The sequence below is a fragment of the Dermacentor silvarum genome, chromosome 1, assembly GCF_013339745.2.
Source record: "Dermacentor silvarum isolate Dsil-2018 chromosome 1, BIME_Dsil_1.4, whole genome shotgun sequence".
Classification (NCBI taxonomy): domain Eukaryota; kingdom Metazoa; phylum Arthropoda; class Arachnida; order Ixodida; family Ixodidae; genus Dermacentor; species Dermacentor silvarum.
The window spans coordinates 182,918,830-182,944,200 of record NC_051154.1 but is presented as its reverse complement, the minus strand read 5'-3'; the positions used below and the strand labels follow the sequence as shown (position 1 = coordinate 182,944,200).

General features: G+C 47.4%; 1 protein-coding gene across 1 annotated transcript; it reads right to left on the bottom strand.

The window, feature by feature from the left end:
• Positions 1-19,467: 19,467 nt before the first annotated feature.
• On the bottom strand, positions 19,468-25,130 carry LOC119436501 (uncharacterized). Its single transcript, XM_037703364.2, has 2 exons — positions 24,968-25,130; positions 19,468-20,037 (listed from the first exon to the last, which is right to left on the bottom strand). Exons 1-2 carry the CDS (start codon positions 24,980-24,982, stop codon positions 19,507-19,509), a joined length of 546 nt encoding a protein of 181 aa, XP_037559292.1. The 5' UTR covers positions 24,983-25,130; the 3' UTR covers positions 19,468-19,506.
• Between the last annotated feature and the right edge of the window lie 241 nt (positions 25,131-25,371).

Genomic DNA, 25,371 nt, shown 5'->3' with positions numbered 1-25,371 from the left:
CGTGGTGGCGTTGCTGGGGAGGAGGTGGGAAATGTCAGCGGCGGAGCCCGTAGAACTTTCTAGAAACGGCGGCAGCACGCTCACACGTCACGCTCGCAGCGTGCTCGCGCGCCTTGTATACGTCGCCGCATGGGCTCATGAGCTTCATTCCCCGTCGCTGTGGGTCCAACTAGGCTTTCACCTTCACAAATTTCTAAACATCCCTCGTAATTTTACTTAGCGCACTGCCGATATGCAACCGCTGATGCATAAACGGAAGACGTGACCTCTCGCTTGACAAAAGCAGCATTAGTTTCCGAGCCACCACTGCTGGAATGCAGTCAGGAAAATTCGGCTTTGATAACATGTTCGCATCTTAAATGACATTTCGTATTTCTACAAATTTAACATCGCCGTCGGGTAATTTATTGTCGCGAAAACAAGAACGAAACCTCTTAATATTGTTATGTGACGGTACATTTCTCCAAGAGGAGCGTTGATGAAGAAGACGCTGATGATCTGGCGCGCGCTCTCGGCCATAAGGTTGAACGCTTGATCGCCTTGTAAATATACTGTAAATACGTTTTCCTGTTGTGTCTGGCTCCCCGTAACATCTTGGTGGAAGTGCTGAGGGTATAACGCAAGACGGAGCTCCGCAGCGGCCGCCAAATTGCCACTCTAGGCATGTCTACCGGCGGTGAAACTGCGTCAGCGACGGCCGCCATGCCAACCGCCATCCTGGCTCCACCCCGTGACCCTGGGACCTTTTCCGGCACTGCTGCAGCGGGAAGGCAGCGCGGAAGGGAGGAGTTGCGGCTTCTGCTCTGCCAGCAACTTGTACTTTGCGCGGCGCCGGGCGGTCGCGCGCACCGTATCTTGAAAGCGATCTGCAACACGGCTCCTACCTTTGCATGCGCTGTGCTTTCGCCGCCCAGTTTCCGTTGAAGCGATAGACCGCATGAAACTTCGCTGCTGCTGGCGCGCTTGCTCATGCCAGCGTTTTGACAGCGGTTGTGTGCGGTCACACAAACAACGCGCAGAACTGTTGTCGACGGCGGCGGCGTTTTGCCCGCGTTCGCACCGAACGCACGGGGTGTTGGTGACGTGTTTATGAAGAACCTGCCAACCTTTGCCGCACACCCTATAGCGGTGTACCCTAGCGACCATAAGGTCATGGTCCCTGTGGTCACTAAATAAATGTAAACCACCGAATCATATATATTTCTCATTCTTTACTAGTTCAAATAACCAATTACACCATCACATCTTAATAGTCATAATTGGAAATACACAATTCCCACCATAGTACAGCTTCGCTGGTCTTCCATCTCCACCCCAGTGGAAGGCTGACAGTTTGTTAAATATTTTATGATTATGCTTCAAAATGATGACGTGAAGCTCCCTCATATATTTTCCATCCTTCGTGTTTGATGCTCGCGTTCAGCGCGGTTGACAGCAGATATGGTTGTCAGCAGTGTCACTGCTGGAATTGCGCATCTGCACTTATGGTACATATACATATAATGTCATACACGAAACTATGGTTGATTCCGTGGAGCGAACATGACAAATTCTCAGCGTCTAGCGTTATGTCCACCACCTCAAGATGCATTACAGCGAGCTGTGCCTCCTGCGGTTGTATAGTAAATCGTGGATAAGTGGCATTGCGTATAATCAAGCTTCCTTGCGCACAACTTCCTGCAGTGAAAACTTCTGTTTACGAGGCAAGCCTTCATTTAGTACAGTGCTAGAAAGAAAGGACTATGATCTATCCCGAACTGCCAAAAATGCACATGCGCCACAATAACAAAAAGCGTTTGCGCACTGCCTGCACCCGCGCATGCACAAACAAATAAGAATTTGCATATTCTTTAAAGATCCCTTTTGCACATATTTGCTTTAGGCGAACTAAATCCAGCACTGCCAAGGTCAAGCGTCATACTTATTTGGTTCTTGCTAGGCATAGTGATGAACAAGAAATAAGGAAATTTCTTGTATATAAACGACTCGTGCATACTTTTTTCCTAAATTATTAGCTTTTGTAATCCCGCTGCATTCCGCGTATATATTAGCTTGGTGTAAAGGTATTTATGTCATTGATATGTTCAATTCAAGAGAAAGAATACTTTTCTGGGTTTCATTGAGTCCGAGTGAATCCGGCTGAGTAGAATTTTGCTGAGTTTGAGTCCGAGTGAGGCGGGCTGGGTAGAATTTTCGTGAGCCTGAGTCCCAGTGAGCTCGGCTGAGTTGTATTTTCGTGAGTTTGAGTTCGTGTGAACCAGCACCTACTAGACAGGTTGTCTAGGAGGTGTTGAGTGAACCCAGCTGAGTAGAATTTTGGTGAGTCTCAGCCTAGTATAGATCTGGACCCGCCGGGGTGGCTCAGTCAGCTAAGGCGTTGCTCTGCTGAGCACGAGGTCGCGGGATCGAATCCCGGCCGCGGTGGCCGCATTTCGATGGAGGCGAAATGCAAAAACGCCCGTGTGCTTACGTTGTAGTGCACGTTAACGAACCCCAGGTGGTCAAAATTAATCCGGAGCCCTCCACTACGGCGTGCCTCATAATCAGAACTAGTTTTGGCACGTAAAACCCCAGAAAGAAGAACTAGCATAGATCTGGTGAGTTTGAATCCTAGTGAGCTCTAAGCAAAAATAATAATTTGTGAGTGAGTGAGCTCCGTTTATTTTGCCGACCTCTGGTCAAGCGCCTAAAAGCAAAGCAGTGTGGCACGCTTTGACAATAGGAAGGACACTAGACAATCCGTGTTGTAAACTGAGCTCGTGGGTTGAGCAAGTGGTTTATTGTAGAAAATGGAAGGTAACAGAAGGATGGTAGCCTTTTCAGCATGCAGGTGAGGGTGAGGGAGGGCGGGTAAAGCTTTTTGTGCAAAGGACGAGGGGGAGGGAGGTGGTCAAGTTTTTCAACGTCAGGGTGAGGTGTAGTGGACGGTACTTGCATCGTGAGGGTGAGGGCCGAAAAAAAAAAAATAAAGGCATTTGCCCACTTGGCTGGGACATACTGGTAGCAATAGCGTAACTAAGTACGTAGGCGTTTTATGTATATATGGTGTGTTTTTTTTTCCTTTCTTTAGGACTAAAATTGTTAAAAATCGCCGTTAGCAGATAGCATAATTGTAGTCCTTGAGCTGGATTACTAGAAGTGGCGGACATGTACGAGCAATCGGGTTGCATAATCGACTATTTAACAAAAAATCGCGAATATTGTTGACTAATTACATTACCGCACATATTGCAATTTACGAATTGTAGCCGATGATCGAGTTTGCAAGGCGATTAGATTTGAAAGGCGGTGCGTTTGTTTACATATTCACTTGTAACGAATTCTAAGGATGGCACTGGTTTCTAGGTATGTGCCATCAAACTAGCGGTAAAAATGCACCGTTCTTCCGCTTACTAAGGCGAAAGCCTTAAATGTCTCATCAGACGGTAGCCTTGAAAACGAGGTGTGCGGTATAGAAAGTTATGTGAGCTCGCCTGGCGCCGAGACGCGCTCGTGCCACTGCTAGCGTGTTCGTCGCCGTCTTCCACAGCTGGCTCCGACGCCGCTCATCATGCCAAAAAAGGCAAAGTTAATTAAGATAGAGTTAATTCACGCACTCGAACCCACGACCTTCAGTGGGGGTGGAACCCCCTCGAGCTTATGTGGTAGTCAAACCCACCACTGTTGGCGTTAAGGCGAATTAAGGCGCAATTAATTAAGGCATCCGAACTTACGACATTTAGTGTTAATTAGGAAGTTAAATAAGGCGCACTTAATTAAGGTAGCGTCAATTAAGGCACTCGAACCCACGACGAAAAGTCAAGTAACTACGCATTCGAATGAGAATGTCTAGTAATTTAATGAATGTCTCTTGAGCGCGCACGCTTTCGCCTTCACCCTCTTTGGCGTATGCTAAAGTGACTGTCAATTTTTTTGACAAAACGCTGTTCTGTGCATTGAGGCACAAAAGTAACTGCATGTATTTTGTCGCACAGTCGATGCATCTTGCGTACTCACCGGCTACAATTCGTAAATTGCAATCTGTGCGTAAAGCAATTGATTAAAAGTTAATTAGTTAATAATTGTTAATTAGTCGATTATGCATTTTGATTCCTCGTGCAAGTTAGTTAATCGAGCTCAATTACTAGAATCATGATATCTCCTACCTAGGGCGACTTTTAAAAATTCTGTATGTTCTAAAAAAAAGACACCCGGTATATAGTTTTGACTGTTCTCGCTGCTCATGCTTGTCCGAGGGTTGTGAATCTCCTGCAAGCTCAGAAGAATGATTGTTGCCTGTGTGAAAACAACAGAAAGACATTTGTAATTCCATCGATAACAGCATTATCGACAGATTGCTCGTACGGTACCACTGTCACGACGGATTTCACAGTGCTGAAGAGTTAAGAGCAATTTGTTATTACAAGAAAACAAAAGCCAAATAAGTTCTCGCAATCGGATCGGAAGACGCACACGCGCCAACTTTGTGTATTCATGCACTCACAGTCATCAGGGTCATATAAGGCTGTGTGTTATCACCTGCGCTATCGTTCCGTTTGCGCTTTCGGTCGAAAGAGTTGCGTCACTGTAAAATAATAATTTACTCAGAAAGCGATAGCAGCGCCCTTGCGCATTTACTCAGTGCGTCGTAGAAACCAGAAGGTGCTCAAATGACGACGTAGTGACGTGGTGACGATTTCCAACGGCATCCCTTTTGAAAAGGGGTGGCGGAAGTTTGTGCTGATTGGCTCTCCTCCAGCATATGCCAGCACAGTCAATCAGAACTTCAGCAGCAGACGAAACGTGTATGTCCACTGGGTGGACACTTCGCCAGTTTCTAGAACGTTCTTCCGCTCGACACTCCACCTCGATGATGATGATGATCTATTGGCATCCCCTTTGAAACGGAATGGGGACAAAGTCACCTAGCCTGCTTGATTTAATCAGGTGCGCTGTACGTTCTAGCATTTTTGCATACATCTTAATTTTTTTTCAAGACTTCTCTATCTACTGTTGTGAAGCGGGGGTCCGAGCTGTTACGAAGGTTCCACGGGTGGTGCATTCCAGGTGCCGGGAGAAGGAGAGGTCCATAGAGATGTCCAAGTGATCAGAAAATGGACGTAGCGTGAACAGCACTCCACAGCTGCGCGTCTGTCGGTAAAGCACCCCTTGCCCCGAGGGACCGCCAGGCACAACACTATATCTAGTACCGCTACCTATGTCTGTAACAAAACCGGTCGTATCAATTTCTTCCATGCTTATTATTGCGATAGCAATTATATGGACACTCAAAAGCAGATTTCTGCCGTCGCCGTAGCCGTCGCCGTCGCCGTGAGGTTCCGTATGACGTCAATGGAGATGAAATCGTCGCCGCGCGCCGAACGCTGTATGTGCGAGTGAAAGGACGCGAGGGGCGCGCGCTTTCACGGGGAGTGAACGCACGGCGAACAAACGCGCGTTCTGCGCCGTGCTCGCTTAAGGGCTGCAGAAGTAAGCGTCTCTTTCCTCCTTTACAATCACCATATATGTAGAGCAAACGCGCCTTCTTCCGACGCGCGAGAGGCCGTGGGGGAGGGGGAGGGAAGGGAGGCGACGTTTAGCTGCGGCACCAAGTGCTTATTTATATCAGAGGCTCCGACAACAGTCACCAACGCCGCACGCATTTTGAGCGAACGCGGGCAAAACGCCGACGGCGTCGACAATAGTTCTGCGTGTTGCCGGTGCTGCTGCATGTTCAAGTTTATACAGCTGATAAAGCTAATATCATTACTCCGTATAGCTCTCTACATATTTGCTATCGCAATTGATGCTTCGCCTTTCAGGTGAAACTGCGACAACTTTTTTCCACCAATACTCCAAATTAACGTCTCTTGCTTATCTCGACTGCGGGCGGGTTGATGCTTCCGTCCACTTTAAATCCAAGCGCTCCTGGAAGGTGTACGCTACGGGTCTCTTTGGGTGAATCCATTCGCATTCCATTAGGATGTGCTGAGTGGTCTCCGAATGTAGGTGGCAGTGCCGCCCCTCGACAAAAATGGTCACTGTGCTTCATTGGCAGTATATGACAATTCTTGAGAAACGTAGTGTCGTGTGCAGTCGAGGGGCGGCACTATACTTAACTCGGTGGAGATTTACAGAGACTTGCGAATATGTGTGGCAACGCAGCGACAAATCTAGGCCATAAGATGGGCAGAGAGAAATGCGATTCCGAAGGGAAGCCTGTTCACTTGGTGTAGTCCCTTCGTCAAAATTGTCATGAGTTATTTCGATTTTTCATCCAAATGTATTTGGAAGTAGGAATGCTTGCAATCCAGTTTTGAGAATTTTGTACCTCGAGCAATCTTCACAAAAATGTCTTCTGCCTTAGTTAATGGGTATTTATCTGCTTTCATTACAGGGTTGAGTGTGACCACCACACAGTCTAACTTGCCCATTTGTCTTCATCACTGGCACTATGGGAGTCGCCCACTCGCTGGTTGTTACAGAGGTGATTATTCCTTCCTGCTCTAGTCGAATGAGTGCATCTTCATACTTCTGTCTCAAGGCGTAAGGAGCAGCTCTTCAATTCTCCAAGTCCATCTCCAAATATATGTTTTGTGGTTTTCCAACACGTCCTTAAGGGTTATTCTTTGTGGCTTGATATGACATACTTGATACCAGTCTACTTTAAAATCTTCAAGCCATGCCCTTCCTAGCATTGGAGTTCCACCATTTTTTACCCCATAAAGGTCACGGTGCTTTGTCTGCTCATTGGAGATTGACATTTCAGCCTTTCCTTATGGTATTATCAGCTTACCCTTGAGTGTTATTCCGCTGGCTCAAGTTTCACGTCATGAAGATTGTCTTTATATATCTTCGTTGTTAAATACACTTACTGGAGAGTCCGTGTCGATTTCCATCGCTAGGATTTTCCCCGAAATATCCACGATTACTGTTATTGGCTTGGGAAACCCCTGTGTTGAAGCATAGAATGATTAAACATCTTTTTGTGTTGATACAGGGTTCGTGGATTGAGAGCAACTGTCTCTTTTCGGTGAATTTCGGCTAACCTTTCCTTTGCTTTTACATACCGATTGAAAATGCCCTTTCTTTCCGCACTTATGACAGGTCTTATTCTTGGAATAATAATTATCGCCATGATTGCCTTTTCCACATCTATGACAAGACTCTCTTTTGCCTTGCGATTGAGTTTTCTCTCTTGGTCCCATTTCCTGACCTGCCTTTTTACTGCGTTGTCCCAGGCGATTTGTGTGCTGCGCATTCTCGCTGTAACTCACTGACGTCTTCCATGGCCAGTTCAAGTGCTGTCGCGAAGTGTATTGCCGACTTGAAGGTCAGTCGAGCTTTCGCCAGACGATGTTTGAGAGTGCTGGCATCCCTTACGCCGTTGAGAAATTTGTCTCGAAGGCCGATATCCTGAGAGTCCCCAGAGTTCCATTTCAATGACAGTCGTTCCAGCTCGGCTACGTAATCCACCATGATTTCTTTTTCGAGTTGCTTCTTCTGGTGAAATTTGCGTCTCCACTGTCTCATTGAATCTCGGCTCAACATGCTGCTGCACCAATTGCAGAAGTTGCTCATACATCTTAGATGATGGCTTTTCTGGAGCTGCCAGGTTGCGTATCAGCCCTTGCACTTCGCGTCCAGCAGCAGAAAGAAGACCACTGACTTCTTCGCTTGTTGTATGTAGTTAGCAGCGAAGGACAACCCCAGTCGTTCCACGTATGATGCCCATGACTCTGCACTTGGTTCAAATTCACCAATCGTTCCGATTCGTGACATACCGCGTAGTGGGCTTAACTCTGGGTGTAGCACTGACGGTTGCGCAGTTCTACCTTCTGCCAGTGTGATGTCCCAGTCCAGATCACCACAGTCAAACTTCACACCACGTATAATCCAAGTAATCCCATCTTCATCGCCAGTTGTAAGTGTGCCGAATTAATTGTAGAAGCCTGGAATAAACAGAATTAACTGGATTTATTTGATCTAGGTAATACAGCTATACACGGCATTCCACTCCTCTCTGGAGCACCGCCGGATGAGGACTGTTGCCGGGGGCTCGCTTACGCCAGGGGCTCGCTTTTAAGTCCCCTACCCTGCACAGTAGCAGCAGTACAGCGCATATAAAACTGCATGTCTACTACAATTTTTAACTTTAACAAGTGATAATACCTGGCATATAAGTCTATACAGCACAAATTTATCGCTAGTAAAGGCAATAGTATTGTCGAGGTTAACGTAACAAAGTATAGTCAACGAAAAAGAGTTACAATATTCATAAGAAAGAAAAAAAAACGTCAGCAGATGTTTGCGACCTTGCAGAATTACGACACAATTTCCAACAAAGCTGTTTCTTTCCAGCAGCTGAATTAAGAGTTTCAATTTCCTGTAATTACAATTTAAAATGTTGCCGGTATATGGTGGTTCCCTTTGAAACCTTGCTGCATGTAAGGCTTTCGAGCGCTTATTAGGAATTTTTGAAAGCCAGTAATACATCTACATTCATTTTACTTCGCCAGAACATTAACCATAGCCCCTCGCCCCCGTATGTTTGCTGTGTTTGATCTCGGTTTGATTCGCAATTCTCCCAAAGCAGCGAGATAAATTCTGCTTTGTTCGTAAAACACATTAACAATTCCGGTTCGCTTGCATGCATAATTTACTGCAAATGTAGTAATTTATCCACTCACTTTAACTTAGCCTACACATTACCCATAACGCGACCCTTATTTTCGCCAAATATACCCAAGGTGCCTTGATTAGTTCACCGATGACCTCAGGGCAACCAACTACGAACGTCTTATGACGCAGGTAAATTGAGGGGGGGGGGGGTCAGTATTTTATTTGCAGCGCTTCTAACTGGACCAGAAGCGTGCAAAATTTTGTCAGACATCGCACTTACCATGATCACCCCTCCCGATTGCACCAAATATAAATATTGTCTTGACTAAAGAAGACAACGAAGTGAGGGACACGAGAGCAAGCATGTCTCTCTCTGAAGAGGATAAAGTTGGCGCGGCCAATTATTCTTGAGCCTCTGAATAAAGAGCTTGTGTTTGTTGTCGCACCGTCGTCCTGTGTGCTGTTCTTCGCGTTTGCGACACTGGTGGAGGTGCTGGGTACTCCCTGATGCCCGGAACTCCTGTGCGGAGTGCAACATCCAGTTCAAACCCACAACCACTTCCTACAGGGGACACTCCTATCCACCGCTACAGTCGCCGACTGCGGGGGCACAGCCCGGAGGTAATCCTCTTGGAAAACCCCCACCAACCGGATGCGTGCGAGTTTTTCTTCTGCAGTCCACCGATTCGCCTTGGCGACTCGCTCGTATTGCGCGAGCCAATCTTCGACGTCCTCGTAAGCATCACCATGGAATGTCTCGGGAGTCTGAGGATGCTGTAGAGTAACCTGACCTAACGAGATGGCAACCGCAGGACCTTCTTAGGTTACTCTGCAGCATCCTCAGACTCCCGAGACATTCCATGGTGATGCTTGCGAGGACGTCGAAGATTGGCTCGCGCAATACGAGCGAGTCGCCAAGGTGAATCGGTGGACTGCAGAAGAAAAACTCGCACGCGTCTATTTCGCCCTGGCGGACAGCGCTCGTGCGTGGTACGAGAACCGGGAGGCCACACTGACTTCCTTGGAATGAATTTCGACAGCAGCTTTCAACCACATTCGCAAACAACGATATTCGCGACTCTGCTGAACAACTAATCGAGTCGCGCATCCAGAAAACGAATGAGAGCGTCGCCATGTTTGTGGAGGACATGACACGCCTGTTCCGCCGCGCTGACCCAGAGATGCCGGAAGCAACGAAAATCCGTCATCTGATGCGAGGCGCCAAGAAACAACTTTTCGCCGGTCTTTTCGCAACCCGCCGACATCCGTTGCGGAATTCGTCTCGGAGGCTACGTCGATCGAACGAGCACTGCAACACCGTTGCCGACCGATCGCCCAAGCAACGCCTCGAGCAACGTTTCTGCTCTGGCTGCCGGCAATGAGTATTCGCTTCGTGAGCTCATCCGGGAGGTTGTTCGTGAAAAGATTCGCAACCTCCTTCTACTCCGCAGGAGTCAGTCGAGGCTTCTGTAGCAGAAGTTGTGCGACAAGAAATCAGGCCAGCATTCTCGTTTCCCGAATTCCTACCGGACCTACGGTCTCTGAGCTACGCGTCGGCTGTTCGTCGTCCTCATCCAGCAGCAGCCTAGAACTCATCACCAATGGTTCGTCCTTTCAACGAGCCGCCATCCCTGCCATACAACGCGCAGCCACTGACCGCGCAACCTAGTGTACCTGTGAAAACATCGGCCTACTTCCCTCCGCAGGCAACTGCAGCTTGGCCGCAGAGGACGCCCACAAGTCGACCACTTGTTCGCAGGACGGACAAGTGGCGCACCGTCGACCGCCGTCCTTTGTGCTTTCATTGTGGAGAAGCCGACCACATTTACCGTTTTTGTCCGTATCGTGACCCCGGATACCAGAGCTTTCCACCCACCTTCCCTCGATTTCGCTTCGAAAACAGGCACTGCATTGACGACGTTGCTGCACAGGGACATCCATTCACTCGTCGACCCCGCTCTCCCTCACTTGCACCGAGCTCTTCGCCGCAAGGTCGCAGTTACGCCGATGTAGTACGTCAGGGGCGGCAGGTCTCCTAGCCCTCGTCGGATGGATGGATGGATGAGGCTGAACCCTTTAAATCGGGCGGTGGCATACGTCACCTAGCCGAAACTAACCGGAGCGACCTCTGTGGGGAGGGGGGGGGGGGGGGTAGGCTGCCGACCGTCGAAATGCTACAACACCCCCAACACTGTCTGTGCGATCCGACAATATGCCTATGCCGACCCCAAGGGAAGCCGTAAGTGCCGACCTCGCTCTTTTCATGTACGGACACCCAGTAATCGCGTTAGTAGATACGGGGACCGTTTTCTCGATAATCAGCCAGAAACTCGCCGATAGCCTTAATAAAGTCAAGACATCGTGGACTGGCCCCCACATAAAAACGGCGGGAAGTCAATTGATGACCCCAACAGGCAAATGCACGGCCAGAATTAATATCGATAGTTCGACATTTGTTGCAACTTTCGTTATTTTGCCGGAGTGCTGCAGAGACGTTATATTGCGAATGGAATTCCTGCACGAATACGGCGCTATTATAAACATTCCGGACAGGTCGGTCAAGTTTTGGATGGACGCAGATTCGGTCGTACCCTGTGACGATCAGCGACGTGAGCATTTACGTATCTTCGATGACGATGTGACAATCCCTCCGCACTCAAGCGCTCTTGTGCCTGTAACTGCGACACGCCAAGCAGCTCCAACATGATCTCCGAACAAATTCCTGCTCTGCTGTTTAGTCATGGCGTATCAGTTGCAAGAGGCGTAGTTGACATTACTCACGGACAGACGGACGTCCTACTAACAAACTTTAGCAAGAACGCCGGCATCTTACAAGAGGTATGACAGTCGCGTACGGGGAAGAGCTCAATGAGGTTACCGAATGCATGACTGTTGAACATGATTCCGCCGGCCTACCGACCGTGCCTCTATTCATTGATGTCGGCCCAAGTTTGATACCTATACACAGAAAGACAGACTCCTCCACCTTATTGATGAGTTTCGGAACTGTTTCTCATCGACGTCCGAAGTTGGCCACACGCCGCTGACCAAACACCGAATTATTATAGACGAAACGGCCTGAACCATACGGAAAAACCCGTACCGGGTGGCAGCGCGAGAACGTGAAGCGATAGGAAACGAGGTGCAGGAAATGCTTCAAGATGACGTTATTCAAAGTCCTCGGGCATCGCCGGTAGTGTTAGTCAAGATAAAGGATGGCAGCTAATGGACACCGTTCTATCAGGACTCAAGTGGCAAACGTGCTTAGTATATCTAGACGATGGGATTGTATTCTCTGCGACATTTGACGAGCACTTGAAACGACTATACGTGCTGTTTTTCAAGCCATACGGTCCGCTGGTCTCACGCTTAAGCCGGAAAAATGTCATTTTGGCTTCGAAGAGCTTCTTTTTCTAGGCCATGTTGTCAGTATAATGAGGGGGTACGGCCTGATCCGGAAAAAATAGCTGCCGTTGAACATTTTCCTGTGCCAGCCGACAAAAAGGCAATGAGACGATTTTTAGGCTTATGCGCATATTACCGGTGTTTTATTCAGAACTTTTCACGCATTGCGTCGCCGTTGACACGCCTCACCAGAGAAGACGTAGCATTCGTATAGGATGAAGATCAGCAGAAAGCATTCGACGAGCTACAGCAACACCTTCAAAATCCACTGGTCCTAGGACACTTCGATGAAGACGCCCCGACAGTGGTTCACACCGATGCCAGCAATATCGGCTTAGGAGCTCTACTTGCGCAGTGGCAAAACGGCACTGAAAAAGTAATAGCTTATGCAAGTAGAAGCCTTTCCCGCACAGAAGAAAATTATTCCACCACAGAAAAATAGTGTCTTGGGTGGTTTGGGCGGTGATTAAATTTCGCCTATATTTGTACGGCCGCTTGTTTGATGTTGTCAGTGACCACCACTCACTTTGTTGGCTGACGAACATAAAAGACCCATCAGGACGATTGGCGCGCTGGAGCCTTGAACTTCAAGAATTCGACATGGCTATTGTGTACAAGTCGGAAAAGCGGCATACGGACGCCGACTGCCTTTCTAGCGCCCCATTCGAGCCTGCAAGTGCAGAAGATGACGACGCTACAGCGTTTGTTGCAGTTGTCAACACGACTACGCTCCCACAGCAGCAACACGAAGATCCCGAATTGGAGCCCATTATTAGCTTCCTGGAGGGTCGCACTTCTACTGTGCCAAAACGTTTTGGAAGAGGACTTCCATCATTTTGCTTACGCAACGATCGACGTTCTCTATAAGGTGAACTTTTCTCCGAACGGAAGCCCTTACTTGCTCGTCGTCCCACCATCTCTCAGGAATGAAATATTGCAGGCATGCCATGATGAATTGCAACATCCGGCCATTTGGGCTTCACACGAACGCTCTGCAGAGTGAGACAAAGGTATTACTGGCCAAGGTTGACGGCGACCGTTCAACAGTACGTCCGGACATGCCTTGATTGCCAGCGACGGAAAGTGCCAGCCATCAAACCAGCAGGCTTCTTCCATCCTATCGAAGTACCCAGAACTCTATTTGCACAAGTCGGAATGGATCTGCTAGGCCCATTTCCAACTTCTGCTACGGGACACCGATGGGTTATCGTATATAGCCACGGACTATCTCACTCGCTACGCCGAAACCAAAGCTCTACCGCGGGCAACGGCCTGTGAAGCAGCTCGATTTTTTATTGAGAATGTCGTACTGAGGCATGGCGCCCCCACAGTAATAATAACTGACGGAGGAACTGCATTCACAGCCGAGCTATTGGGCACAGTTTTAAGACTTAGTAGCACATCTCACTGGCAAGAAACGGCGTACCATCCGCAAACGAATGAACTCACGGAGCGCCTCAATAAGACACTTGCGGATATGCTTTGCATGTATGTTGATGTGGAGCATAAAAAATTTGCCGCGTATCTGCGTGCTTCACTGCAAATGTCGTCGAAAGACGATAGTCTTCTGCCGGCCGTACTACATGAGTGCTGGTCTGATCCGCGGCCACCCGTGATGCTGTTCTCGTACCATTTCCGTCCTGGCATGAAGGTTTGTTTGAACAGATTTCATTTTACCGCATTATTTCATCAAGCGGCCATTTATGTTTTGCCCTGCCTCAGACAGCGCTTCCTTTATGTTGAATCGGCCGCATCTGGCTGGCATTGATAAAATTGAGGAGGCGCTGCGTGAGACATGGACGCCATCTGGCAATACATCGGGAAACATGAGCTTGTGCAAAGGGTTTCCTTCCTCCATGGCAGAGGGCGCTCGTCGGCGCGCAGTCGGGGAACGTCGTTCGTCGGCGCGCATAGCATGGCATTTTCAGCGCAGCTTAAGAAACTAGGGTCTTTAGAGTTACGTATCTATGTATTTTCTATTAAAGGAACACACCTCCTAATACTTACCTAGCGATGTTGCGCCTCAGATATGCGTAATATTTACTTTGTGATCGATAACGTTCACAAGTATGAACAGCCGTACCAGTTTAAGTAGTGTGGGCGGTAAGCAAGTGGTCCAACTTTGGCCGGGTGGCTGAATCGGTGACAGACAGACAAACAGACAGACAGACAGACCAAATTTTCAGCGTTTAAGTTCCCTAAGAAAGACTATCGTCTTTAAAACTGGAACGAGATATTGCCGTATGTCACCTTTGCATACAATACGGCTCAGCAAGATACAACGAGGATAACACTGTTCCGCCTTCTCCACGGTCGCGATGTCATTACCATGCTCGACGCAATGTTGCCGCATGAGCATGGATGCGATGGCGTCGAAACTGATGCTGACTACATTACTCAACGTGCTGAAGAAGCCCGACAACTTGCACGCATACGCATTCGTCGGCAGCAAAAGTACGATGCAGGGCGCTATAACCTTCGCCACCGAAAAGTGGAGAGAGAGAGTTTGGGTCTGGACTCCTGTTCGCCGTCGTGGCCTTTCAGAGAAACTATTTAGGTGGTACTTCGGCCCGTATAAAGTCATCCGATGTCTCTCTGACGTCAACTATAAAGTCGTTTCCGATAGCCCACATTCCTCAAGGCGTCGACGGCATACACCGGAGATTGTGCACGTCGTCCGGATGAATCTTACTTGTCTGAATGAAATCACCGCAGCATACGCGTAGGCAGATCCTCTCATCGTCACGATAAAGCATCGGGACGATGCTTTCTTGGAGGGGAGGCTGTCACGACTAAAAAAGACAACGAAGTGATGGACACAAGAGCAAACATGTCTCTCTCCGAAGAGGATAAAGTTGGCGCGGCCAGATATTCAATTATTCAAAACTTTTTGAACCCAGCTGTAGCTAATTTCTCAGAATATCGACACCTCCTATTCCCTTGGCCCAAAAATTCCTTTCACACTAGAAAAACTGAAGTCATCTTTACCCGATTACGTTGTCGAGTACCAATATTAAACTTCTATCGTCACAGGGCTGGTCTGGTGCCCTCCCCTCTGTGCTCATTCTGTGAAGAAGATGAAACAATAGATCATTTTTTCATATTCTGCCGCTGTTCTAGAATTCTAGAATCAACATATTCTAGAATCAACATTTACGCAGCTTGGTTTAGGCTTTTCTATTCTAAATATCCTTTCTTTAGGAGCCTCCTCTTTTGGAAAGGGCCACAGGAATATTTGCTCAGCCGTGGAGGAATTTACGCGTATAAGTGCTTCAAATAGATTTTCTTGAATTCTTAAAAATTTTATTTTTGTTAATTTTCTCCAGTTAGCTTTACCAATTTTAGTATTAACAAAGGTTGCCTAATTCCATCCAAATCTTGGCCAATCCCCCGCAGTGGGTATGCGCCATCAGATAAGGCATACCATACCATACCATACCATACCAATTATTCTTGAGCCTCTGAATATAGAGCTTGTGTTTGTTGTCGCACCGTCGTCCTGTGTGCTGTTCTTCGCGTCTTGTGACAATATGTTGTAACCTACAGCTATGTCGGGACAATGGGAAGCGACTGATAGCGGCCGTATCACACGTTCTAAAACTTCATTAAGACATTGTAATTTTTTACAAAATTAAGTTGTGTTTGATCCAACTATTTACCTTCGTACAGAGATTTTTCAGAGCGATGCACCCATTTTTGCTAAATTTAACCTCGGTGGCATTTGTAGTTCTGCCATATCAACGGGATAAATTCTTCCCCGTTCGTTAGACACACTCATAATGCTCTAGAGCGCTTGGATGCGTAATTTATTACCACAGCCCCAATTACCTCGGTCTTACTGTCAGGAAACATAAACAAGCTGCCTCGTTTAGTTCACTGAGGACACCAGGCGAACCTAATATACGTATCACGCATAAGAAGCCCCCAAAAAACGATGGTTCATAATTATTTGTAACGCTTCTAAATAAGCCAGAAACGTTAAAACTTCGCGATCATTGCACTTAAGCTGCGACCATTCCTTCTAGGTATAAAGTTTGTGAAATGATGAGTTATCTTGAAAATTTTGGAAACGTAGCTGATAACGGCAGCTTGACAATTTCGAACGCTTGCTTAAGATTTTCAATTTTTTTTAATCCGAGGGCACCTAAGCACTTATGAATTGTGAATGCGAAAGCAAAATGTCGCAGTTTCGCCCAAAAGGCGAAGCATCGATTGCGATAGCAAATTAGTAGACAGCTATAAGACGTAAGGATAGTAGTTTTGTCGGCCGTATAAAGTTCTAAATATTCGCTTACTAACTAAATAAACAAGCACGGTGTCACGCGCGCACAGCTAAACATGAACACATCTCGCTCGATGAGCGCAGAAACTCGTCAAGACTCTGGAATGAGAAAGCGCGCCAGCGGCAGCGAGCAAATTGACCTTCGCGCAGGCTCTCGCTTCAACGCGAACTAAACGTCGAAAGCACAGCGCATACGAAGCTGCCGGCACGCATGCACTTTGTACCCATCGCAGTTCGCTTTGAAGATGAGGCCCCCGCGGGCGCACACTTCGGCCACATCGCAGATCGATTTCAAGTAGAGTGTACTCATTGTCTAGTACACTCTACTTTCAATATAGGCGCCCGCGCGGCAGCTTCGTGCGCAGCAGCCGCAAGAGCAGAGTGCACCCCCCCCCCCCCCCCCCCACCTTCTACGTCGCCTCCTCCCCGTGCTAGACACTGTACCCGTGCCTCGCGCGCGAACGAAGACCGCGCGCGCTTCCGGCCGCCTTTCTCTCTCGTGCGTGCCAGATTACTAATAAGTGGTTTGATTATGAGAAATGAAGGTTGGCGCTATCTTCTACAGCCCTTGAGGGAGCTCGGCTCAGCGCCAGATTAAGCTGCGGTTGCCGGCTCACCCTCGCACGCTTTCACTCGCACACAGCGTACGGCGCGCGGTGACGGTTTTATCGCCGTTCGACTTTATACGGAAACTCACGGTGACGCCGACGGCGACGGCAAAAATGCGCTTGGAGTGTCCATATAATTGCTATCGCAATGATAATGTCTAATTGAATTCCTCTGAGCGGTCCTACGAGTTATGAACTCCTAGCGGGGCAAGCGAGTGCGCTGAGACGCGTGGCGCGTTTTGATTTCGCTTTTAGGCGCATTTAGAACGAAGCGAGAGCTTGCGCGGACAAGGAACGCGCGGATAAAACAGGCTTCCGAGAGCGAGGGTGACGTGGCGTCGCGGCGATAGCCTCTCCCCTCACGCAACACCTGGCGCGATAGTGCGGCAGCAGGTTCGCCCACTCTGCTCAGTCGAGGCGCGCTCGTGCCGTGGCGTCGCAGCCAAGGACACTGGGACCTTCGTTTCGCTGCTACGTACGACAGACGCGAGGCTTTTTCGCTCAATGAGCCATTTGACGCTTTCGCATCACCCGCTGCGGTGGCTCAGTTATAGCTAAGGCGTTGCGCTGCTGAGCACGAGGTCGCGGGATCGAATCCCGGCCGCGGCGGCCGCATTTCGATGGAGGCGAAATGAAAAAATGACCGTGTGCTTGCGTTGTAGTGCACGTTAAAGAACCACAGGTGGTCATAATTAATTTGGAGCCCTCCACTACGGCGTGCCTCATAATCAGAACTGGTTTTGGCACGTAAAACCACAGAAAGAAGAAGAAAGACACTTTCGCATCAAAACATTTTTGCGAAGGCTGTATTTGATGAACACGCATTTAACGTAGCCCACAATCATGGCGTAACGTTCCGCCAATGTTCGCAAAATTTGACCTCGCTTGTAATAATGATGCCAGGGCAGCGTTGTAAGTTTTACGCCGGTCGTAAAACACAGATAACGCTCTTTACCAGTTGCATACATAGTCTATTTTAAAAGTCGCATTTAACCCGCCTATTTGGAACGTTGCCTACACATACTCATACTGTGCCCCTATTTGTCCCCAAACATAAACAAGGTGCCTTGTTTAGTTCAACCGGAGACACTGGAGAAATAAACTGCGAGCCTCGTATATATGACGAACAATGATAGCGGAAAAACGAGGGAATTCAGTAATTATTTACAACGGTACATTTTAAGCACGTGCGTGATAGTACCGCAACAGAATTACATTGAAAATTCTCCCTATTTACATGTAACTTCAAGTTCGTACTTCGTGCATTTGTTTTGGGAGTCTGGGAAACATTTTGAATAACCTCGGAACGCTTGAATACGGAACTTTCTACAAAGGCTGCATGGACCAACGCAGGCTAAACATTTATCGCTCGTCGCTCAGTACATGGTTCCTACTTCAACGAAATATACACACCGTTCCTGGTACAGTTTACCTAGGAAAAGCAACTAAATGCCTTGTTTAACGCATAAAGGTTGGAGAAAAGCAGGTATTTTCATTATTTTCAAAGCACATACGTAACCTGCATTGTTCAAACTTTCGATATATGCCACCCAAAAAGTGGCCCCAATTTCCTCAAAATACGAAATCTCTTCTTCTTTTGCTTGTGCCAGGGAATGTGTGCTAGTGTAATTCTTATGTTGAAACAGCCTAAAAATAAAACGGGATAGACAACGTCAAAAGTGACACATTCCGATAGAAAAAATTTAAGGCAGTGTTGTAATGGTATTGTAATGGCTCTGCACATTCGACAATGTCGTTTATTTTTTCTTAACGTTTGACGCAAAATATATAACAACACGACACAACAAAGCAGAAATACCGCACAGGACAACCACTGCCAAAACGATTAGTCACCAACTCGCCCATCCGTCGTCGTTCCTGAAGGTCGTTTTCACCAACATGTCTAGGATAAGTAGTGATTACACAATGAAATTCGACAGCCTCTCGACTTATATATATATATATATATATATATATATATATATATATATATATATATATATATAAACAATTTCATGCCAAAAGGCACGCCATCGTTGGTCGCGGCTGATGATAATAACTGAACAAGACCCCCCACCCCCTCGTCATTAGGTCAAATATACAGCAAGCTAATTTCCTGTTTTCAAATATGATTAGGCGGTCCAAAAAACTGTGCATGATGCCAGAACGCAACATGAAATTTGTTATGGCGGAAACTACCCAGTGTCAGCCTTCTCCGCAATGCCAGCGTGTGCGCCATACACGCTGCTCCGTTCGTCGTCCGCTTCAGCTCTTCGCGGCGAGCCACGAAAGACAATCCTCGCTGTCCATACAGGGGATACGTAATAAAGAAAAGCATTACTTACGTGGCTAATGCATTCAGAACCACAAGTTGGCCTCGGCTGTTATTTTGGTGGATTTTCCAGCGTGCAGCCGAAAGCGCCCGCTTTCAAAAGTGTATGTGTGTGGAGGGCCCCCGCCGCCCCCGGTGAATACGCCCTATGCCCACCGTGGCATATGATGAAAAAGCTTGTGACCGCGCGGACGCGGTGGTATCACTACAAGATATCACTACAAGATGGAGTGATGCTGTGATAATAAATAATTCTTTATCGTGGAAGCGTACAGAGGTCAGCGCCCACCGTAGCCGGGCGCAGCCACGAAACCCGCCTGCTGCTGTCCTTGCTGCTGGAACTTGCCGGCCGAGTGCTGGTTGAAGCCGCCCTGGAAACCTCCCGTGCCCGAGCCGTATCGATTGAAGCTGGTCTCCTCGAATCCCATCTCGGTGCGGTAGCCTTTGGTCTCGCGGAATCCCTGCACGTTCTTGTGCTTGTCCTGTCCCTCGAAGGCCTGGCTTCCCTGGTTGAAGCCTTGCGCGGCCTGTTGGTGGCCGTGCTGCTGGCCGCCCTCCACGTGGCCATAGTGGGCGCCACCCAGCGGCACCTGGTACCCGTCGCGGTTGTGCTTGTGGCCGCGCAGAAGGGAGCCGATGCGGCTGGGCCGTTTGTTGTGCAGGTGCCTGAGCAGTTTGCCCAGGGTCCGCCCTTCGACGCCTTCCTCCTGGCCGGCATCTGCGGCGGCAGGAGAGGGTGGCGCTGGCTGTACGGGGTCGGCGGCTTCCGACCAGCAGGCGACTGCGGCCAAGAGGGCCACCAGAAGAACCTGCAATATACGGGGGGCGGTGCATTTAGACAGTTGCAGATGGTCCGACAGAATGCCAATTTGGGCCGGTCGGTTCATGTGTATATATATATATATATATATATATATATATATATATATATATATAATAAGAAGCCAACAATCAATGACACCAAGGACAACACAGGGGAAATAACTTGTACTTAGTAATTGCATTAAAGTAATGCTAAATTATAGGAAATGAAAATGGATGAAAAAACAACTGTCCGCAGGTGGGGAACGAACCCACGTCTTCGCATTACGCGTGCGATGCTCTCACCATTGAGCTACCGCGGTGCCGTTTTCCCATCCACTTTCTGGGGTATTTATGTTTTTACAACTAGAACTAACCCTGGGAGTCTTACCACCACTCAGTTCTAGTTGTAAAAACATAAATACCCCAGAAAGTGGATGGAAAAACGGCACCGCGGTAGCTCAATGGTGAGAGCATCGCACGCGTAATGCGAAGACGTGGGTTCGTTCCCCACCTGCGGACAGTTGTTTTTTCATCCATTTTCATTTCCTATAATTTAGCATTACTTTAATTCAATTACTAAGTACAATTAAGTTATTTCCCCTGTGTTGTCCTTGGTGTCATTGATTGTTTGCTTCTTATGATATGATTAATAAAAACCGGGCCCCTCGGTTCCCTTTTTTCTCGTTTATATATATATATATATATATATATATATATATATATATATATATATATATATATACTTGGGCAAAGAAACGGCGCTTTTGAACAAGACAAGAGCAGATGACACACGCGAGCGGTGCTTCCTCTTTTCCTGTTCAAAAGCACACTTTTCTCGCGGTGGTCCAGCTGTTTATAAGCAGAATCTGATTACCGGCTTTCCAATTTAAGGCTGCTTTTCAGCACCGCATACTAAGCAAGTGCGTTTGGTCAGCGGCCAGTATGAACGTCAGTGAGAAATATCAAAGCACCATGGGTGCCCTGAAGGCCTTGCCACGGCCGCTGGATAAAAAGAAAAGATAAAAAAAAAGAAGGTGCGGCCGGCCGCGTGCGCTGAAAACGGTGTCATCCGCCGCGGCGCGCACCTTTTTTTCTTAAATTATTTTTTGAAATACTGCGGCCGTGGCCTTGCAGAGGTTATTGAAGCCCGAACCGAAACGTGTTCCGCCATTTTGGAACTGAGCCTGAACAATGGAACTGTACGTTCTGACACCGTTTGCTAACCGGTTCATAACGGTTCAGAGCAAAGCAACGCAACCGTTCTGAACCGGTGTGGCGCGCTGCTCTGAATTTATTTTCAGGAAATTGCATTTGTCCCAGCGACCTGTGGTTTCGCCTATTGAAACTTCCCGGCAAATTGAACATTTCATCCGGATCGTAGGGAAGATATCAAAAGACTTGCGCTGCATACGTACGACACACTTTTTTCGAAGGAAAGTTCCTAGACACACGCTGCGAGCATCTTTTCCGCGTGCCAAAGATGCTCAATAACCAGGATTTGCAATGGAGTGCGACATCTTAGAAAACATCGACGCACACGATTCAATTGCCTTTAAGCTGTTCGTAAGACCAAAATTTCACATCGCATTTTATTAAATATTTAAAAAAATATATCTTGGACTGATTGCAGGGAGGAGTGTAATCTGAGAGTCCTTCACACTACATCGTGTTAGAAAAGTGGCGTCAGCCGCAGCTGTTTGTGTTCTACTGTGATTTCTTTTCGCTAAGCCGTCTACACACTGGTCCCCTCTAGCTTCCTCAGTGTTTTCCCGGTCAGTTTTTACAGAACCCGACCGCGCAGTACATCTATAGGATCGGTGCAGAATGTGATAAATTGAACGGTATATACTGACACTGTCATATCATAGCGGCGGCGAAAGGCACTACGCGAGTTGGCAGCGCGACTAGTCTTGACTAAGAGAATGAAATTGGCTAAATCGACAGCGCACGTACTCACCCGATCGTCGTCAACGCTTTATCGCGGTTAGTTGGCGATCTCCGACCTGCACCGTCTCCTTGCTCAGTTCTCGCCATCATCGGTTCTACGACGCTGGTTAAAACGGAACGCAGGAAAAGTTGGCACAGGAAACGTTATCGAAACTACCCAGGTTGAGTGCCTCGGGTTCCTGTAGAATTAGTGGTCTTCGAATAGTGAAATTACCACATTGAATTGAATACGATTATTTGGGCAAAAACGACCCTCGAATGTGGAATATCGAATATTTTGTCATTTCTAAACAAAGTGAAATATAAAGTTTGCGTGGAGTCCGTTTGGCAAAAAAAAAAAAAAAAAGAGATAGCTCATTTACATCATTTGGTGCATGCCTGTAATATGCCGTTCACGCCTGAACGTCTGGTCAACTGAAGAGTTTGTATATACTATCCGGTGCACCATCTCATTGCACTAATGAAACACGCCTGTATACCTGCCTGCTTATACGACTTTATCGTTACATATCCGATTTTTAGAGCTGTTTCGCGATTGTGGCAACCACAATCGTTTGACGATGTTTATATGACACATTAGGGCACAATCGATTTCAAATGTATGTAAATACAGCCGTTGGCCCAACTTGCAGATCATGACATTTCGGACCACATAAATAGTACTCCACATATATGCCAACGTACGACGGCAACCGAAATTTCTGTCTCCACCGCCTGAATATTTTGTGACTAAACTTAATGAATATTTGCGTTTGTACACGACGCAGAGCAAGTGCCTGATCACAGCGTCCCTACAGAATAAAGTCTGCGATTGTTCACCACACTTTAGAATTTCTTGGCTTCGACTGCTGTACATCTTAAAGTCTGAGGTTGGCAAGTCTAAACTCTGAACGCGGTAACAGCATCTCATCCCATTGCTACGAAGCGCTGCAGTATAGCGAACGATGATAACAGGACTGACGAAGACGACGGGGTGGTTGTCGGCGGTTGGTTGAGGCATGGTTGGTGATCTGCCCGAAGCATTTTCGTCCCCGCCTTGAGCTGGCATTGTAGATGCAGCCAAGGAGCGTCCGCTGCGTAAATCTGTCTTGATACTTGAAAAACCCGCGCTCTCCACCGAAATGTTACGGGGAGAAAAGACGCTTGACAATACATTTACAAGATATATACAACGGGCAGAAGACAGGCATACAAGATGAAGCCCATACGCGTGACTATAGGCGATCGTCGTCTTCGTCACTCCTGTCATCATCGTTCGCTACTGCATGCAGCACCTCGTAGCAATATGTACGCGTTGTGTTCGTTGAAAGAGATTAGTGTAATACTATTGAACCGCACATACTTTTAAACGAATGCAAACATGGTGAGAGAAGAAAATAATAATTTGCTTTGCTTAAATCGAGACAACTCGTCGGCTGCCTAAAAGCAATGTATATTCCTACGAATCACTGTGAAACAATTAACAAAAGTCACCTTCCTCATGCTGTTCGCTCAGTATCTGGTGCCTCGGCGCAACAACCGCGGCTCTCTTAGCAGAATCATTCGGAGAAATCCTTGCATCAGCTTTTTAAAAATAATTTATTATTATTTTCCCCCTTAACCTTCAATGAGAGCTTTTATTTGTTGTATTCGAATAGAAACGAATATTCTTTGGATGAATAATGAATTCTCGAATCGAATACGAATCGAATAGCAAGAAGTATTCGATTCGTATTGGAAATTTCTAACATTCGCACACCCCTATTTAGAATATGTAGCACTTTTTTTTTTACTCACAAACGATTTACTATATAGCCAAGTAGATACTGTTAAAATCCATGACGTCACGGCAGTCACCACCCGCCTTTTGTTTTCTTGCGTTTCTGGCTAAACCTCCTCTCACGGTGGGAGTGGCTGCTTTTCTGTTGCAGAAGCGCAATTTACAAATTACCTAATATTCATATTTAGTGTAGTAGATCATGTGCCGGCTGCTACGCGACGGCAATTATGGATACTGTAGCAATTGTCGGCCCTCAATTCTGCAACGTATCCCTCCGAGCGCGCGGTATCTTCGCTGAGCAAGCGACTCACCGTGGTGTTATACCAGTTACCAGAGTCTTTTTTTTTTTTTTTTTTCTCAGCTGTGGCTACGTTTGAGAACGGCGAGTGAAAGTGCTAACGCTGGCTATACTGGACACATGCTACGAATTTCATAGCAGCGGGCTATATATATATAGATGTATACCACGACCTGTAATGCCAACAGGAAATGAAGCCAAAGAAAGCATAGGGATAATTAGCTGTGATTGAAATTGAAATGTAGAAAATAATGAGGAAAATGGAAAGTGAAAGTGGACGTAAAGATAACTTGTCGCCGGTGGGAGACGAATCCACAACTGCATATATATATATATATATATATATATATATATATATATATATATATATATATATGCGTACAAAGGTAAGATACCAGCCAGCGGCTACAACTAAATTACAATAAAGAGTAGATAGCGGGCAAAACGTAACATGTTTCTTAATTATCCTGCATGAGCTCGTCGTTCATGCAGAGTGCAATTGCGTTTTCTTTTGTGTTGTGAGTAAATACCAAGCACCGTTAAATGGCATCTATTAAAAAATGAACATTCAGTGAGATCGTGTCAAAGCTTCAGGCGCCACAAAGTTCGTTCCATATTCTGTTCGCATTTGATGTGCTTGGTACTTTTTTTACTCTTCTGTTCAAATCTACTTTGAACACTTTTACAGTGGCTGTTGACAGCTGCTTTGTCACTCTAACCCGTCGGCTTTCCGGGCTATATGAAGCACCAGAAGTGCGAAACTCGCACCGAAACTTGCCACCCTAGTGCCAGACAGCTCGAAAGCCCTTCTTCCCCAATTCTGCCTCGGTGCCACTCAATGCACTCTCTGCCTGCAGTGCTGGGCATCGCTGTCAGCGCTGGAAGCGGAGATGACGGAGAGCTTATATGCAAAACCACAAAGCGCACTCACCGTTCCGCCGTTCATCGTGAAGAGTCCTGCTCGCTGAAGACCAATCCTCAAAGTGCGTTTCTTCGCGCTATCCCCGCGGGCGAGACAGTGTGCTGGACACGCGCCGCATCTTTCATTATAAGCCGTCCATGTTCGAACCGGTTCGGAAGCGCCGGAGGAAGACCTCCAGGCGCCCAATCCTCTGGCCGCCTCGTCAAGGTCGACTTATTCTCCGCCTCCTCTCGTATTTTCGCCGCTCCATCCAATCCCCCCCAAGAAACATGCGATTCGACACGTGCCCACGAAGCCACCGGGAGCGCTTGCGACGGCCGTCAGCGGTGTGGCACTTCACGTCCCTCACTCGACGGTATTTGCGCAACGGTTATGGCAGCTCACAAGCGGCCTCTCCTCCTCGGATTCTCGTT